This window comes from Enoplosus armatus, chromosome 9 (assembly GCF_043641665.1).
Source record: "Enoplosus armatus isolate fEnoArm2 chromosome 9, fEnoArm2.hap1, whole genome shotgun sequence".
Taxonomy (NCBI): domain Eukaryota; kingdom Metazoa; phylum Chordata; class Actinopteri; order Centrarchiformes; family Enoplosidae; genus Enoplosus; species Enoplosus armatus.
This window is the reverse complement of record NC_092188.1, coordinates 20,595,802-20,616,132: the sequence shown is the minus strand read 5'-3', so window position 1 is coordinate 20,616,132 and position 20,331 is coordinate 20,595,802. Positions and strand designations below refer to the sequence as shown.

The window sequence follows — 20,331 nt, the reverse complement described above, 5'->3', positions numbered from 1 at the left end:
AAATGCTCACGGTGGATCTTCCAGTGTGACTTCTGCGTTCACTTGAGAACTTCTACCTTCAGTGAGGTGTGTGAGGCCTGTCTGCTGTTTTTGTCAATAATCCCTCTCACAGCTAAAAAATGTCATTCAGACAGGTGAGTACAACTACAAACTCGCAGATTGTTGTAACTTTCTCTCCAGTGGCTGCAGCTGCTGTGGAGGTTTTATGGAGTTTTGTCCTCTTGTCTTTTGAATGCTAGTACGACCACACGGAGGAGAGCGGTTGTTCATGAATGATAATCAGCTGTATGCAGAGTGCCCGTCTACAGGAAAGGAATCTTTTGCTGGTTTGGACGGACCGGCTTGGTGGCGTGATGTTGTCCCACTCGTGTATATGTTGATATGTTAATACATATGTTTTTGTTGCCAAATGGTTTTCTTTAATTGAATCGTTCAATCATATAAATATCCGTACAATAAAAACTACCATTGTGAAGCTTATAGTTCCGAGTTTGGTCAAAGTCAAGTGGCAGTGTTGATTTGTCTCCACCAGAGGTGAACTGATTAGTCACAAGCCGTTAGTCAATTGGAAGAAAATTCATGGCCAACTATTTTGATAATCAATGAATTGTTTCAGTAATTTTTCAAACTAAAATGACAGACATTCTCTAATTCCTGTCTCTCTAATGTGAGGATTTGCTGCTTGTCTCATTTCTACATCATTGTTAATTGAATATTTTGCGGTTTTGTTCTGTTGATCAGAAAAAACAAGCAATCTAAGACATCACCTGAAAAAAAAAAAAAATCAGCAACATTTTTTTGTACCGTTTTCCTACATTTCATAGACGACAACGATTCATTAAGAAAAATAAGCAGCCCATTAACTGATCATTGAAATGATCAATTTTACTATAACTATAATCAGTTATTAGACCTGCAAAGTCCATGTTGTTTTTCTATAAACTGTTAAACTGTGGTTGGCCATGTTCTTGTAACTTTTCCTTTGTGTTTAAAACTTGTGTTTCCATGTTAAATATGAAAATCTAAGAGTAAAGCCAATTTTCTTCACCTAAGGGGAATTTAAAAAGTTTGTAACAGCAGTATTTGGCAGTGGCGTGTGACAACTCACATTGGTGTACTATGATGACAAGCTTACTTCATATCGTATCATTGACAGCGTCGATTTGCAGCATTTGCATTTGGATGACTTCTAAATAAAGACAATCTTTACAATTACATTGTGAGTCATAAATAGAATGAAAAAGCAGAAGTTATTAGCAGGGAACATTACTGCGGTGTTAATACATTCCTGATATGACTGTTCACCACAGAGTCAAACCATCAGAGTAACCAAGATGAGGAAAGAAATGTCTCCAGCCCACATAATCATAACTCAGTGTTGGATAATGAAAAAAATGGTTCATTCCATTGTGTTGAGTTTTATGGAAATAAAGACAATAATCAAAAGCAAATACAATGCAAACAGTGGTACTTTATGGTGGTAGTAGCATCACAAGACAATACCACAATTGACTGACATTCCTACAGGAGCACAGGGACATCACACAGGCAACTGCATCTGGCTCCCATCAATCCTGTGCAAAATGAGGTTTTGAAAAATATCATCCATGTCCCAAATCTATGGTCTCTTTTGCAAACATTGTCTTGCCCATTTTCTTGGGTAAGTCTATGACTTTTTTTTACATCATGCTATTGTGCATATACAATGTTTTAAAAAAAAGAAATATAAATGTGTTGTTTTTCTGAAATGTGGTGACATATCTTTAGTGTAAGGGCAAAAAAAGAAAAGGGTCACTTAAATTCAATCACCATTTTAGTTTGTAGCCCTGCATATCGGCACCTAGCTCCAGCAAAGACTGCCAAGGACATACAGTGGTTCAGATGAGTCAGAGCATTCTTAACTGCAGTTTCAAACAGGCCAAATCTTAGACTTTTACATTGACCGGTACAACACAGTAATGGTTCAAACTAAACTCAATCCATAAAAGCTTTCACATCTAAAGTCAGGTGGATCCTTCCTTGGAAAGATCCTCTTTTCAGACAGTGATGTTTTCACTGGCAGCAACTGGCAGATCTGTTTGAATGGATAGTATGGGTCCTATGTATGACCAGTGATGGCTGAACAGGCACAGAAAAAAGTTTTATTTGTTTGTTTATATTAATGTTGTCCAGAAGGTGTGAATGTTTGCCACCAACTGATTGCATTGATTTGATTGGTTCAATATCTGTGTGGGCAGGCAATAGGGGGGCATTGTTAGCTGTTGCTTAGTCCCATCTGTCATTTTAGCACTTACTACGTTACTCTCTGACTCCATGACTTTTGTACATGGTGTCGTAATTTACATCGCAGTGTAACGTATGGAGTGCTGAGGTTAAAGAACTACGTGCTGCAGTGAGTTTTTGGGCAGTCTGGTTATTTGCCGTCACCACAGCTGGATCCATTAAAGAGAGAGAGCTAATGCTAGACGGACTCCTCTCCTTTGTATAACGTGGGACGAACACTCAGTGTGAAGGAGCTGGGAAACTTTGTTTGAGTGGTGGGCTAGTTAGCCTAGCTGGCCTGCTTCCACTGTCTCAGTGGAAACAAGCTTAAATGGGTCCTCCCAAATGTTGAATGTTGTAAAGGGACAAATATCTTAAATTGCGTGGTACACAACCTACACTATGTGGGCTGATTGAAAAAGGAGGTAAAACATGTTGCATCAAGGTTCGTATGCTACACAGGAACAAAGGGCACAGGGCTAGACAGCTTCATCTCCCAGCAACGCCGGCAGATATCATGGGAAACACCCAGCTTGAGGACTTCAGTTTAGGCACCGTTTACACCAATATGTCCAAAAACAATATTTTCCTTTTTGGGAAAAAATGGAAAAATGTGCTTTAACTTTAAGAAAACTCTAACTTCAGCAACTTCAGAATAAAAGACAGAATGCTGGCCAAACTGCAAACTCTGTGAAGTGCTGTCAAAAAAGTTGTCAAAAGCCAATGAAAGTTCAAAATCAATAAATTGAAAGTCAAAGAAAAACATGACAATAATTAAAAAGTTTAACTAATTGTTAACAAATCCCAATCATGTTTGAAAGGCAATTTCAAAATATTGCGAGAAAGACACTAGTAAATGTGTTTTCTATTAATCTTAAGAGCTGTCTTGAAAAGAAAAACATAAAAACCTCTGTTAAAGATTGATGATTTTTTATTACTTTTTGGTTACGTTTCAGTTTCTGGAACTGATTTCATGATTTATAAATGACTTGTAAAAAAGGACCTGGATGACTTTAAAAGGACCTGGAGAATCCCTGGGCAACAGTCTATCTGGTGGTGTGTGCTGTATCTTAGCAGACCTCTTGGATGTCTCTGTGTCCATGTGACTTCACAAACTCTGCCTTTTCCACTCAGTCCTGCTATCGGCCTACCGGCTGACCTCGATGATCTCAATCTGCCCACACCTCTGGCCAAGGCTCCTTAAGTAAACCGTCCTCTCCAATGGAAAACTGACGACCTGGCCCAAACAAGCTACAACCGGTCCAATCGAAAGTGCCTTTTGCTTTTAGAGGGCTCGTTTCATAACACAAATTGTCACCGCCATCATCATCGTCATTTTCATATGGTATGGTAACGGTGTTTAGCCAACAGTCACTGCATGAGAGAGCTGGAACAGAAAAGTGTGATTTCCCTGTCTCATTTTTATTTTTGCGCCCATTTTCAAACAGTCACTGGTGATTAATCTCATCTGTTTTATCTGTATGGGAGACAGCATGGGTTGGGTGACTGATCTGTGGTAAAAACTGGTCTGTCTCTTTCAAAAACAGCAGCCAACAACACTGGCTAATATTGACAGTGTCTCTTTTCTCAGTGTCTATCAGAACCATGAGCCTATATGATTTGTGGATTTGGCCACATTTCTCCAGTGAGTGACACTGGGAAGAATTTGAGAAATCTCCAGTGCCTAGCTGTGGAATGTGAGTGCTAGCTACTGCCAGGAGAAAGACTGGAAAATAAGTCAGTAGCAGACAGTCAAGTGGGGGGTGGGGGGATTGGAGAGACCCAGTGGGGAGATAACTATACCATAAACATTTTTGGTAAACCACTAATGGCCTTAATTAACCACACGTTTTGTGATGTACACATCTCAGTGTTTCCGACAGGATTTTTGTCAGACTGTGGTTGGTGGACCTAAGACCCTCTAAGGGGGTCCAGGGCCATGCTCCCCCGCAAGAATATTTTGTACATTTTATTTTAATTTTTAAATTAAACACATCAATCTGGTGCATTTTCAGAGCAAAATTAAGAAGCTAGATGTATGAAGAACTTTATGCTCCAGATCATACATTTGAGCCATCACAGAAGACAAGTGGTTACCTGTGTTGAACTGGTTAAACTTAGCTTAAGATAAACTAACGTTAATTATTAATGATAACTTCTGCAGTTATCCGTCTGCTGTCGTACGTTGATAATGTGGCTGACTGGAAAGAGAGGCTTTGCTGAAGTTGTGGCGCAAAACTCAATGTTCTTTTATGAGACCTTTTATGTTATTATGAGAAATGTAAAAAATATATTCAGTTCATTGTGAAAAGTAATTAATGTGAAACATTGCATCTAATGTAGATAAATTACCCAAATGCTGTAAAGTGAAATGCTGGTCAAGGATTTATTCTTTCTGCAGTGTTGCATTACATTATACTTTTCACCAACGCCACCAGGAGAGAGATCGAGGAGCTGGACCCATCACCGAAAAACAACCATGAGTAATTTTCCACTGATATAACCACCGAGACTGCAGCAGCACACATGACAGAGTTATGACAGACACACACATCGGCCAAAAGGCACGTATGACCCCCCCCACCCCCACCCCTCGCCCCTAATCCCCCCTCTCCTGACTCCAATCCTTATCCGGCTCTCTCTTGCCCCACATGTTTTCTTTCTTTCTCTCCACAAAGTCCTGCTGGTTTGGTCCACAGAGCTCAGTGTTAACATTGTAATTACAGACGTGGGCTACAATAATAAGAATGTGGGGAGTGGGGCCCAAACCTCTGGCCACTTTCTTCCTGTGCCTTTTTCTTCTTCTTTGATTGTTTCCAGTGCGTGTGTGTGTGTGTGTGTGTGTGTGTGTGTGTGTGTGTGTGTGTGTGACAGTGGGCCAAAGATATTAGGAGCGTTGTGGTGGGCCAGTGGGCAGATACTGGCTGAAACCTCTCAACTGAAAGGGAAATACAGGCATGAGCACGGTCCGTCTGAGTGCTAATCGCTCGCAGGCTGCCTGGCTGCCCGATCGCTGGCCCGGCTCCAGACCACAGATTCAGATAAAGGCAGAGTTTGCTCACTGCGCTGGGTGTCAAATCTGGCCAGGTCTCACCAAGGCAAAATCTACGACGTTTATCTCAATAATATGTAGGCTCACAATAATATTCCACGACATTTTGATTAAACAAAAATCCATTTTAGAATCTCCCACCAATTGATATACCAAAACCGATCGAATGTACAGCCAGTTCATCAAAGGTTTTACATCTGCTGTTCTCAACAACCAGTGTGTTTTTCTTGGGAACAATCCTCTGGCACACAGCGGGTGTTCCCATCCTTTCAAAAAATCATTTTCCTGCACATTTCCAACATCGTACAGATTAATAATGATCTCGATGTGGAATTCTCTTTGCTGAATTTGCAAACATTTGACATGTTAATAGCCAACTTTGAGAACAGTTAGATGCTAAGACATGATGGCCAATCACTGTCATGAGATCTAAGACACGCACATGAGCGTGTTTGTAGATAGTTAGTGCTTAACTTCATGACACTACTTGATTTCTTCTTCTTTTTTCTCTTCCCTTCTCTCCCTCTCTTATTAGCTTTAATTACACATTTCTACACCAAGATAATTCACATATTGCCATCTTAAATATATTTAGACAACGGAACAATGATATAGCTCTGCTTTAAAAAAAACAGAAGAGTAACTGCTTGAGAAAAGGCTAAATTGGCACAACAAATTATACAATGTTTGTATCCTACTATATTTGCTAGTGTGTTAAATGCTGAGTATAACCATCCTTACACTTGTCATTATTCAAGGGTCTCATATCTGGATAATATCCAAATCCAAACCACCTTCGGATTTCAATCCGTCTTGAATGCTTCTTGGATACACTGACACTTGAGATCAGATAGCTATCCAAGGCGCATTAAGGAAGTGTAAATGGGGTCATTGTCTGATGTACCCCCACAGTGCTATCAGATGTAGTACCTCTTCATCAACACTAACCAAATGTGTTCTTTTGAATGGATTTTAAACTGGATGTTATTTAATACAATTACTAACATAAACGTGAATATTGTTACAATTACTTTCTCATACAGGAAATAGGAATCCTGGAATTGTAGACGTTTGTGCTTTTCTCTCCCTAGTACATTTGGTCAAGATTGCATTGGCACTACTACCACTTGGAGTGGCAAAGCTGGACATTTCAACAATTTCTCTGTTACTTTGGCTCATTTGCTAACTAGTTTAATACACTCTCAATCACAGCATGTGGTGTTAAGTTGTTATAACTGACTCAGGTTGTTGAGAGGCGTGTTCTGTGCAGTCGGCCTGTTGTGGCTGGTAGATAAAAAATCAGCCTCACACCATATATACATTTCATATATACATTTAGCTGAGCCACCAATATCTTTCTACGTATCCCCTGGCAACTGCAGAAGTACCCCCTATGGAACCACTACCCCTGGTTGGAAATCGCTGCTGTAAAGATCCATCCTCCTATCAATCATTTTGGTAATTTCTGATTAACAAAAGCACAAAAACATAGCAGTTGAGTCTTAAAATTAATATTAATTCATTTCTTTCTGCAGCAACTTCACAAGCTTTAAAAACAGAAACAAAATCAACAAATCTAAGCTTAAGTTTGGTGCTATCAGTATAGGCAAGAAGAGAAAAAAAAATCAAAAGCAAAGAAAAAAAGGCTGAATTATGTCCTTGGCCTTTTTTATTATTATGGATTCAAATGCAATATTAAAAAGACTACTAAAATGAGAAAAAAACCTTATCTGCAATGTTATCCAACATAATTACAAAATAGAAATCATTAAAATGTTTTATGGTTCTTCATAAATTGTATTTAATAGATTCACATTGAAGCAATGATGTGCTCTATTATTTGTATGTTTTTATTGCTTTAACATTATTACTTTTTGTTGTTCTTGGTAGGAATTGTCTATTATCATTTTATCATACTCATCAATTATTGCAAGAAAAAGTTTAGGAAGTATCAGAAATATCATGATCAAATCATATGGTTACAATTTCACACTATGTATGTGCCATAACTACTGTCCAGATAGTTTGGCAGCACATCTCTCCTGTAGCCTTGTTCTTATTTTAATGAACACAAGTCTAAAATACAGTGGAAACAAGCCCTTCTTGATAATAGCACTGGTCCTAAACACAGCAGAAACAGGCAGGTCCTGGGCCATCATCTGGAGGCCACCTGTTGGTAGCCTTGATCATAATGACAAGATCAAGGCTCATCTTTCTAGTTGGGAAATGAAGCAAAGAGGATTGGCCGTGGATTCTACTGTATGTTCTTCAGTTGGCTTTCATGGAAATGCAAAAAGCTCAGGAGGAAACTGCAGCTGGAACCAGGGTGAGAAGTGACGTTTCCAGGTTGAGATTATGTCATGAGACGCTGCTGTGTCTTATCTGAAGAGGAGAGGTGTATCTCTACTGGTGGGATACATCAGTGTGGTGACAACTTAAATGAAACCTGCTGTGCCGTGTTCATATGCAAAAGGCAAAATCGGATCAAGTAAGCGTGCTCTGGACCAGCACTTGCCAGCAGACTTGTTTAAACAAATTTCCATGTGGCCGTTCAGAACCCTGGCTTCATTGGACGGGCTCCACACATTTTCATAACTCAACATGATTGTAGCTGAAACACGAGGATAATGAGGCCGCTCGCTCTGAGTGGTAGATGTCAAAGCAGACGTCTTAAGTGGGGGGATAGGAAAAGTATCCAGCCCTTGTAAAATATAAAATTGTCACTTTTCTCTGGCTCCTGCACAATCAGAATTTTAAAAATATCAGTTTATTTTTTCCACTGACCACCTGACAAAAAATAAATGCTTCAAGTCGTGGAATCGTTAATAAGCTGACATCATCATCATCATTTACTCTGTAACTGAGCTCTCTTCTGAACTGAGCAGAACTCTTCATTATGGAGTTATTAAACAACGCTCGGGCCAGATGTGGCAGAGGGAAACGTAAAAACCCCTGGCAGATTCTTGCCATGAGGAAAACTGATCATCACATTGAAAGCTCACTTCACCACAATAATTCTGACTCTCAAACATGTTGATATTAGATCAAATTTTCCAAAACATGTTCAGAAGAGGTTGAGAAGAGTGGGGTTTGGGGTAAAACTCAGTGCATTGAAATTGAAAAATCGGTTTTCCCACTGAAAGCAACAGCCAGACTACTTTATTAGTCATAAATATTAAAACTTAAGGTTTAAATGTTTAAAGCAAACAAACTGCTTCTGGGTCTGCTTATTATTCATTAGCAAAAGATTGGTTCCATCTGAGGAAGCCAGGATCATTTTTGCGTAAATACATACAATCAAATATGTTTTAATGATTGTGTTCCATATTAATGTGTGGTTGCGCTTTTGGAATATTTTCCATCAGTCCATAGTGCACGGCTCTGCTAAGGTCTCTTTAACTTTTTTTTTAACTTCAAAAGACAGGAACCCCCCCCCCCCCCCCCCCCCCCCCCCCATATAATTATGGTAGGTGGTATTAAAAACAATTACAACCACAGCCGTCAAGACGAGAACAACATGTTGAACTTGACATAGAGCAGAAAACACTGGTGGCTGCCTGAGTCTATTTGCTTTCATGTCTTTTTCCACCTCACTACATGACAAACAAACATATCTGAGCGTACCATGTCCTGCCTGACTCCGGCCTGCTTCCACACACTGTATTTACCTGCCGTCTTTGGCTCGGGACACACATTACAGCTTGAAACCATTAGGAGAGAGTGAGGGGGAAAGCAGAGCCTTGATAAGGAGGCCTTATCTGTACAGTGAGTCAACAGACGCCAGAGCACTCAGAACACGCAGACATTGCAACCTGCATCACTTCCAAGAATCAGAACAGATGCTGCTGTACATTCCTCTTTAAAGCACCCTCCTACATCTCTTCCTCCTGAATCAACCATCCATTAAATTCTGCCTTTGACCTGGACAGAAATGTATTTATATGCTACACGACTTGAGCTATTGGTGCACTTGTGCTCCACAAGTCCTTAAGTGACTCCTCCTGCATGTGTTTTTGAGGGTTGAACAGGTTCAGCCAAATTGGTTGCATCACTACGAGGGCTGAGATCCAAGCAGCGCTGCAGTCACAGAGACTTCAGCGGGAGTGCAGGCCAAGAGACACATCTATTGTGGGAGGAAGTTTACACACATCTAAGCGAAGACAATGAGCAGGCGAAAAACTGTCACCAAGTACGCAGGGACCTATAGGCCATCTCAAGTCCTGGTAGCATAGCATCGGAATCAGCACTGCTCCCAAATATTCATACAGTTGGTTCCGCCAGTCAAGATTTCCTCATATCAAAAATGTAATGACAAGCACTTTGGCAGGATTTTACACAACTTGATAAGCTCAAAAATCTGCTTTGACATGACATAATTCTAAGAGGTCTGGACCATAGCTGCAACTCACAGGCAAGGCAGCTTTTGTTTTAAACATTAGGTTTGGTAATGCCTGTTAAATTCCTTGTGGGCTATATGCATCATCTTAAACAAATGACTATGAATACAGTGTGAATAATATGATATTTCTGCATCTGAAGTAGCCAATTCAATGTGATTGTCCTCATTGAACTTAAGTTTCAGAAGAAGTCACGCAGCCACAGTGTTCCTAACAGAGCTGGTCTGTGAGGGACACTCACTGTCACCAACAGGTAGTAATTGAAAATGGTTCCAATTGTACAACGATTTTAATGCATGAATTCTCATTTTTCAACCCATGTTCTTTGCATAAGTGTTCATGAAAGGTCGAGATACCTCTCCAATTCAACAGTGGGTCTTCCTGACTGCCTTCACCCTGCCAGACAGATGCATGCTGGGTAAACAAGGTCACAGACTAAGTGTGCAGGTGGACAGCAGAGATATGAATCATGCTGGACATGACACACAAGAATCCAAACGGACCACAGCCAGTACTCATGAAGTTTTACGTCCACCTTTCAAGCCCACAGGGGGGCGAGTGTTTAATACTCAAAGACAGATTTTGGATGGAACATGACTTTAGCTCTTTTATAGGATCAGATGGGACTCGCAAACTTACAGGCTAGCACAGACCTGCTAAGAGGACATGCCCAGACTAACTTGCTCCCTGTGGCTGAAATGAACAAAATTCTGTGAGAGTCTAATAATACTGAGTGAGGTAGGCAGAGATAATAGGGACCGAGGTTTGTACTCAGCGAGTAACTAAGAGATACCAACACAATAGAGGCTATAAAAACAGCCCCCCCCCCCCCCCCCCCCCCCCCCCAAGATATTACCGCTCCTTACAGTGACAGACTCTTGGCCCACTCTTGTGCAGTTCCCTTTTAGTAAAAGTATTAGTGCTATTAAGTTGACTGAATACATCAATAAGAAAAAGAAGCCCTTTAGTCGGGCTTTCCTAAGCATTGCAACTTCATCTTGGCCACATCAAGGTTTGTCACCGGTTTGTCTTGGACAGACTTGTTTAGAAGGGCAGATGTGCTTGAGCAGACACAAAGTCAAGTAGAGTCAGTAGAGAACCAGTGAGGGGAAGAAAAGAGGCCCTTTGTCGAGGTCCACGAGGTATCCCGGGTGCACGAGCTGCTGCTTAACAGGACTTGTGTGCGGTGCGGTGGGAGTGCCGTCTCCAATCATGGTTAAAGAACTGTAAGTGACTGTATTACGAACTGGCCCTGGCGAGCCACTCTGATTCCTCACTGTCCGGATGTGGACTCTGGAAAACCTGAGAATGAGGCTGACTCACCAACGATGTACTAATACAATAATGGGAGCAGAGATTTTTTTTCCTTTTTATACTGCTGACTGGCCAACTGAAAGCCAAGTCAAACAAATGTAGATCCGTGTAAGAACGTACGGAAATGTTGGCTAACTGGCCATCTGAACAACAACAAAAGCCATTAAACGATAGCAGTGTGTGAAGCAGACCGCTCAGTGAGGAGCTCTTATGCAGCATGAGCATCTTTACACAAGTACATCTCCACACGTCTGACCAAGCACGGCAGGGAGACTTTCCACAGCATATCATCTGAGCCATTGGTCTGGCAGAGGTAAACCAGCCATTTTGTTTATCCCTTAAAGAACAACTATTACATTTACTGGACCGCTCTAGACAGCCGGACAAAATAAAACACACTCACTTTTTCTCTACGTTTACAGCAATTTTTGCCCATGAGTCCCTTTGTCAACGAGAGGGTTGAATATATTTAGATCCAAGTATAGCTGGTGGCTGCCAGAATGGATCCCTCAGGAAACAGAGAGATGGCATGTCCCTCCAGAGTGCTGCCTTAATGATCTCTCATGCTGAAAGACACATAATTTATTTTATACATCCATGCTCAAAAACAACACGCGGGCTACATATAAATCGGCTCGCCACACAACACACACACACACACACATCCTTGACTGAAAGATGCGAGGTAAATGTGACTCACAGGAAATTTTAATTGGCTGCCAGGAGCCGGATGCGTGTCTGTGGCCTATCTCACCGTCTGCACCCTCGCCGCATCTGACGGCCAGTTAATAAGCGGTACAAAAGGCCTGCTTTACGGAGATGTGCATGACGGAAATGCTGGACACCAGGTGTACAATCTTTTGAATTAAGAAATTGACACAATGTCTTGGTTATTCCCTCTCTAAAGCCAAGAATAGCACTGGTCCCAAGAATCTATTCATCGGAGGATAAAGACCTGTACAAAAGGCTTCACCACTTCTTAAGGGCAGATGACCGCTCACCCAGAGCCAGAGCCCGGTTCTGTTCGAGGTTTCTGCCTGCTAAAAAGGGAGTTTTTCCTTGCCACTGTCACAGAGTGCTTGCTCATAGTGGGAACTGTTGGGTCTCTGTAAATAATATTATATAGAGTACATTCTAGACCTGCTCTATATGTGAATAGCTCCCGTTATGATCATGTGACGTGTTAACTACAACTTTGGTAATCAATAAATCGTTTCAGTAATTTGCTGAGGACAAATGCCGTACATTCACTAGGGATGGGTACGACTAACAGATCAATCAATTACTAATCGGACACATACCTGATCGATCTTTTTTCCCCCTCAGAGCCTAGACGGCATTCTACAAAATACATTATTTGCTCAAACACAGGATATGTTTGAGGTTGTACTATAGATATAGGTATTCTTTTTGAATGCAAAGAGTGTCTCCTGCAGAGAGTATTGCATTATCGGTTGTTTGCAGCCTTAATCGAGGGCTATCGAGGGCTTGTTTACAGTGTGTTGGTTACAATTAGCTGGTCCTAAAAATGTTTGGTTAGCGTCGTTTAACCTACAGGAGTTTCTGAGGGATCATGCAGTGCGTGTTGCTGCCACAGAGGAAACAAATTCATGAAGTGAAAACGAGTTGAAAGCGTCTCCAGAGGTCTTGACTCCAGAAACACAACCCAGGGACCATATTGTATGTCAAACGGCATGAATTTATCAATTCATCTTTAAAATAAATGACATATTAATCTGTAATGAAAATAATCATTACTTGCAGCCCTGAAATGGTGCTGTATAAAGATATTCCACTTAAACTAGTTGTGCATGGGTGGGTTGTTATGTGACAAAACTCTTAATGTCTGAGCCTCAGCAGAGCTGCAGCCACAGAATCATCTACAAGTCATGCCAGCCCAGAGCAGCTGCACAGCACCCAGTAGTTACGGCACCACTGAGGGGGGTTACTGAGGACACGAGGAGCAGTGTTTCTCATTTTATGTATTTGTGCTCTTTCTCTTCATTGCTGCAGAAAAGTTAGTATTAAACTTTTCCATTTCTGGGAGATTCAAAGAATTATTTTGCACGATGGATTTAAGCACAAATTATACTTTTGGCATTTGCATGGCTGCAAGTGACTGCACGCACAGGCTAACGTGTGAGCATGTACGCCTGTGCAGACACTCAATGTATAGTAGTATAACAGAACCACATGTCCATTTTGGAGCCTTGAGACGGGCTAGAACGACTACTTCTCTCAATGACAGAATATAATCACCTCCATCATTTTTCAGTATAATATACATCAGAATTACACTGTATGAAAGCCTGCAACTATTTATTATTTTCCACATTAATTGAAAATAGTCAAAAATACACATCACAATTTCCCAGAGCCAAAGGCGACATCTTCAGTTTGCTTGTTTGGTACAACCATCAGTCCAAAAGACAAAGGTAGTCCATTTAAAATGATTTAAAAACAGAAAATCAGCTAATCCAGACTTTTTTAGAATTCATACAACTAATCAATTATCAACAGTTTATTGTGATGAAATTTCTGTCAATTATAAATATGTTAAATAAATATGTTAAATATAAATACATTATAAACAGGCTAAATATACACCAGGAGCACACAAACAAACCCTTCTTACACAAGTCCAAATGCATCTGTGAGCTTTGTAGATTAATTCTAAAGAGTTGCAAATAAACAATGGCAGACAGGTCTACCTTTGGACACCAGAGGTTATCCCAGTGTTACACCTTTTATGCATCAAAGGAGCAGAACAAGATATTGTATTGATGCTTTGTGCATCAAACTAGTGCTGATTCCACCACCATAGAACTCACATTTGTTTTCATCCCAACTAATGCACATCTGGATATTTGCCTATGCACTTCAGATTAATTAAAAGATAAAATAAAAAGGCCTTAATGTGTATTCCTATGCATTAGTCTAGGTGATAAGAATCATGATTTAGCCTGGAATTAATTCTGCGCCTTCACTGAGATTTGATAATAGCTTGATTAAGACGGCTCTTTCTGTGCTCAGCCAGCAGAATACAGCAGGAAAAATAAGGGTCTCGATGGAGAAAGAAAAAAACAAAACACTCCAGGGATACCAGTGTAGCAGTGTAATGCAACAGTGCCTTAACTGGCAAATATGAAAGAGGGAACAGGATCTGTGAGAGAGAGAGAGAGAGTGCGTGTGTGTGTGTGTGTGTGTGTGTGTGTGTGTGTGTGTGTGTGTTTGTGGGTTGTGGAGAAATTGGATTATGGGTTTTTATTATCGACAGACATTCAAGAGGGCATTTGGTTGGAGGAAATGACAAGGAGAGATGTTGTTGACAAGCCCGAGGTGGCAGGCCGGGCATTATGCCCACTAAGCAGCACATGAACACTTTCACAATTTCATGGCAGTTGATTAAATGGGGCACTAATTCAAAAAAACAAATTAAGTACCACATTCACTTGGTGCCCCCTCTTTGGAAAAACAATCTGTACTTACTACCACTCACTTCGAGCTGCAAGTCCTTCAGCGCCAGCACAATACTACAGTCTCTGCCATCAGCATCGATTGACTCCCTATTAAATTACTACCCTCCTACCGCAGTTGAATCCTGTGCCCCTAACTGTTGGTTATAAGAGTTGCTTGGCAGCATGTTGCTTACTGACAAAGCTGTATGTTTCACCCGGGGAGCATGGAAATCAAACAATAAATATGCAAAACTAAAACGTTTCTGGTGATTCAGCTGCAAAAAGCCGCCGTGTTTACAACAGAAGACAGGATGTGACATATTCAAGGGCCATTTAAAAAGCAGCGTCCTGAAAGTGAAGCTCCTTGAGGACACACACACACACACACACACACACACACACACACACACACACACACACACACACACACACACACACACACACACACACACACACACACACACACACACACACACACACACACACACACACACACACACACACACACACACACACACACACACACACACACACACACACACGTCTCCTGGTGGTTTAGTCTACTGAGACATGATGCACTGCCATGGTGACCAGGAAACAATCTTTTTATGCCACTATTCTCCAAACTGTCTTGCGTCGTGCTCCACACCCCCATTTCAAAACTAAATAAAGATGGAATACCCACTGGAAAGCAACTTCTTCCTCAAAGCCCTCCCAAATGAAACGTTTTGTTTTGCTGAGTGCCACATCCGGCATAAACTAGTAGTTGAGTCTTACCAGCTGTGGAAGGAATCCTGTTTATCAAGCACCATCAAGAGTGCCACACAGTCCAGAGGAACAGCGCCTCTGCACCGCAATAAACACATCGACAGTAGAAGGATGATTCCAATGAACAGCAGCTCTTCAATGACAAGATTATGTATGCCAAAGGATGATCTAAATGATCTATGGAAGAGTAATCACTTGGGAATGCAGAAGGTACACAGTCAGTGACCAAAGATGAAAGTAGAGATATAAACTATGATACAAAACTGATTGTAGAATATTGGTTAATAGGCACCAGAAAGGAATGCCACAAAGATAGAAAAAATTGTTCTATGCAGAAAGTGTGTGTGTCTGTTACCTTACAAACAGTTTCAACATCCCAGGGCAGGATGGTCTGCAGATCGATGAGCTCGCAAGATACTCCCAGTTTCTCTTGAGCCATATTGGCCACCTCCCTCATCACATGGATCTAAATGGAAAGAGGAAAAGGAAGGAATGCCTTTAAATCTAATGAGCTACTGCACTTTGGATAGGATCTTACAGCTGCTACGATATAAATTCTTTCCTACATTTGCTGCGTTTCAAATCTAAGGTGACTGCCAATATACGCGTTTTCATTTTACCTCCAGATGTTGAACACAAGCAGCAATACAATACAATGTCAAAAACAAACTAACAACTATTTAGTTGTACAACATCGAATCATGTGAATGCATCATAATTAAACACAGTAAAATATTGCAGTTTGTGATGCAATTGCAATGCTGATATATCAAAGAGATTTCACCATTTTTAATAACAAAACTGACAAACGTTTCCTTTAGATTTGGTGTTTCGACAAGACAAAAGCTTACCCCCCCCCCACACACACTACATTTAGCTACTTTTTAAGCACTATGCTGGCGTGCAGGAGGTAAAAAAGGTATATAGTAGTAGTAATAACAATAATAATAATAATAATAATAAAGTATTGATTTTTATTATACTTTCTGGGGGACACACAGATTCTCACAGATCAGTGCCTAATAAACAAAGTTGAAAACAGCTATTTGAAACATGGCTTGCAAGTTATTAATTCATCATTCATCATTATTCATCAATAAAGTACTTGAGTTCACTGAGTCCATGTTTACTGGCAGTCATTGTTGGCTGCTTCTAAATAAGACTTGCTGTGATAAATCTGAATCATCACAACTAGAAAAGTTGTCAACAGTCAAGCCAGTTTGAAAAATACAGGCCCCGGCCTCAAGCTAACAAATAAAGCTCAATAAGCGTAAGCATTTATTATGGAATATTTTGAGCAGATAAAGTGGATCTTTGTGAAGGAGAAAACATTAATAGAGGGACTGTTAAGACTAGAACTTCCTCTGTGTGGGTGATTAGAAACTGAGGATTGGGCACTCGTCCTTTCACTCTGCACAGGCCCGACAGACGAAGGGAGTTATGAGGTGGGAAAGAAGAGAGCATTTTTTCGAAAAGGAGAGCCACGCTTACCAATACTTTACTGGATCCACGTTCTTCTCTATCCACCCTTCAACAATAATACTGGCTTTGATGGAGAAGTTTCCCCACAATGCCCCCAGACCCCCCTCCCATACTCCAGGTACATTATGGCCTGGATAAGCCTGTTAAAGTGGCTGGGCACAATCATAGTCGGGGATGACTCCTGGTGAGTTACAGGCACATTGATCCTGAGCGGCAGAAAATAAAACCTCTCGGATGAAAAGAAAGGCAAGAATGGAAAGAGTGCGGCAGACATGTAGTGTTAACACATGGAGAGCCTGGATGTTGTGGAGATGTCTGGGCAGATACAGCCACAGATTGTCGGCTGAGGGACCCTGCTGGGACAAAAAGGGGGCTTGTGATAGACTTAAAGTTAATCCACTGCTTGCCTCTGTGGCTTTAAATGTCATTTAGTGGAGACGAGACTGGGCTCCTGTGTTCCTGTGGCCATGGAAAATGATCCAAAGATAGATGACAAATTGAAACTCCTCGGGTCGCCCACTGGAAAGTCTGTCAATGATGCACGGGATCACCTACCTGTGTCCCCCAGGCAACCAGAGTGACGTCACTTCCTTCCTGTAGGATCTCAGCCTGCGAGAGCGGGATGGTGTAGGACTCCACGGGAACCTGCTCCACTGAGGAAACACGCACACATTCAATAACTGATTAATATTCCCTCAGTGCTTAGGTGCAAACACATTACATGTAAGCTCACGCGCAAAATAAACGAGGGTCGAGTCACTAATCATTCTACTATGCGCCTCGTGGTTTTCATGTAAAATACTCGCAAACTGACTGGACCTCTAAATGATAGACTAGATGACAAGCTGGTGAAATGACAGACACAACACAAATGAACACAAATTCCTACTCTAGAACATTTTATCTGGCCCATTCCAAATGCTTCTTCATGCTTTTTTCCAGAACCTCATCTCTCACCAGAGACCCAGTGTGCTTTTATCAGCACAATCTAATGCATGACCTAATGATATCTGCTGCCAGCTACAAGCCCATAACCCTGATTGATCTGGACAACAAAACATTGGTGGGATGGGATATCAATCAGAAAAGTGGCCACATAAACGGGACATCGATCCAAAAAGCCAGCCCCTCTTTGAACCAAAGTCCAAGACTCAGTGCGTGTAAGTATATGGTTTGAATAATAGTTAATAATGTCTTGGAAAACTGAAGCATGATCATGGAAATCATTACAATGTAAAAACTTATCGTAAACTCAAGCTGCCATCACTTTTAAACATGCGGCTTATTAGCAATATTTATACTGCCCAGACACAACATGTAATCACTCAGTGTAGTGTTTTAACTATCTTTGAATCGCATTCACTATTATGGCTTTGGCTGCAAAACACGCAGAGCACAGGATCCTAAAGTGTGAGCGGATTTTGGGGGAACCAAACTGCTAAAAGCATTCCTACATGGCAACGCATGAAGTCAAAATTACAATTAGACAGAGTAATTATACTCTGGGGAGACGCTGGGTTTGAGACCTTTCTGGAAACCTTGAATGACTTCCATGCTCCTTTCAAGCCTTCGAGAAGCCGTAAAGGAAAGAAAAATTGCCCATCCCGACGACTCGCTATGTTAAAACAACATAAAGGGTTTGGGTGAATCACATCCAGACGAGACAGAAAATAGGCCGTTTGAGTGGAATAATAGCATTTTGCAGAATGTTAAAATTGAATTATGAAAACTAGGTTATGGTTTAATAAGTGGAATCTCAGGTCCCACAAAACAGTACGGCCTCAACCAGACAAATGTGTGGTTTTTATCCTAAGAGAGGCCGCTGCAATTAAAAACATGACTTCATGGTCCAGGCAGAGATCATTAGAGGCATGAGGACCTGGCACGAGAGACACTGGCTCACTCTGCCCCTTAAGGATATCAAAATGACTCTTGAAATGCTACCAGTACTAAACCCCCTGTGTGAGATGGATTACTGACTTCATACAGCTTTCAAAACATAATTTTTTTTTTTTTAATTAACTGAACTACAATGCTAACAAAAACACTGCTACGAACTCCGACACCTGCCACATCTGACACACCATTCTTGTATTATAGTAAATAATACCCATTGACTTGCTCTGACACGGTGCTATACATTTCCCATCACACATGATCACAATTGGACCAATCAAATGTCACTGAATCCTACACAGTTTTGACAGACCTCACAGCTGGTGGTGACCTGACGAAGACATCAATAATAATGAAAAAAAGCTTGAATCAAGTATCTGCCGCTATGTGTTGTTATGTTCCATGTCTACACTTTGTGTTTCGTAACAGTGGAAAAAGGCAAGACTAGGGATACCGTGAACTCTGCCTCTGATTGGCTAGTACTCAAGGTTGGCTAGGTTGGTTAAGTTTAGCCAATGAGAGAAAAAAAAATAGTAACAATAAAAAAACTTTCAGGGAATGGAGAGCTGGACCATCCAAATTTCCCCTCTGGGGATCAATAAACGCTTATCTTATAAACCAAAAAAGTGGAAGCTATCGTAGGTTGTCATCTCTGTCGCACCATCCAGTTTTAATCAACCTTCTCTGTTGGAGTATAAACTTCTCCACAAAAGAGGAATGGTTGGCAGACAGTTAAGAGACAGCACTCAATGGGTCAAATACACATTTTGAATGAACTGTGTGAACTCATGAAAGTTATTAAACAGGTATAAATGTGTTAGCTCTGAGAGCTTTTTTCATTCATTGAATGATGTCCAATCCTGACAACAAAATGCCAGGGGGAAGTAAACAGCACATTACAGAAACAACAGAAAGAAGCTTGAGAACCTCTTGTGAATAGCGTTTGCATGTCGTTGGCACGTTGGCGGCTAGCTCGACAGCTACAGACGTTTGCTGGTGGGGGGGGGTTGCTCATTTTTTGCGAGTAGACGTCACTAAGCTTCTAGAAACAAATATTTTTTCTAACAAAACTCTTTAATTAAAAAAAACAAAACAAACAATGTGATGAATGAATCACTCCCTTTGTGCTGATGAGTGGTTTTAATATCAGACGGCAATGTAACATTAGGCGTTTTGAACAATGCTAACTATAATTGAAACAATCTCAGTCGGCTGTAACATTTCACAAACTCATCTGGCTCTTGTCAAAGCGGGAAACTAACAAAATTTGGGAAAATCAAAGGCTTCGCTTCGAGGCTGGCAGTACCAATCTGTTCCGGTTCTGTCTTTCATTACTATAATGACCTCAAACATCATCTTCAAGCCTCAAATGCCGTCTTAATCATGGATATCATATTATTATCATGTAGCCAAGGCAGCACTGTTTTGCAACAGCTGCCAACAACTGTTAACAGTTTATTACGACATTGCTGGACACCTTTTTGCACGGCAGCCTGCCCAAAGCCATGCTGGCCTCAAGTTTAACCGTGCTTCACCGATGTTCCCTTCACGCAGAGAGGGGAGGGAGGGAGAGAGGATTCAGCTCGGCACTGTCAACACTTCACAGCCCATTTGGACGGTCTGCTTCACACTTGTGGTCCTACTGATCTCACATTGTTTGCAGACGGGCATATTGTTTGTTTGTCTTGCCTCACACCTTTAA

At 41.1% G+C, this 20,331-nt stretch overlaps 1 protein-coding gene across 1 annotated transcript in view; it reads right to left on the bottom strand.

The window, feature by feature from the left end:
• Positions 1–20,331, bottom strand: part of bckdhb (branched chain keto acid dehydrogenase E1 subunit beta) — a 48,345-nt gene that overhangs the window by 17,810 nt on the left and 10,204 nt on the right. Inside the window, exons 7-8 of the mRNA XM_070911643.1 lie at positions 17,289–17,386; positions 15,607–15,717 (exon numbers count right to left, since the gene is read on the bottom strand). Of these exons, the coding sequence (XP_070767744.1) occupies positions 15,607–15,717; positions 17,289–17,386 (209 nt within the window). The remainder of the gene's footprint in view (positions 1–15,606; positions 15,718–17,288; positions 17,387–20,331) is intronic.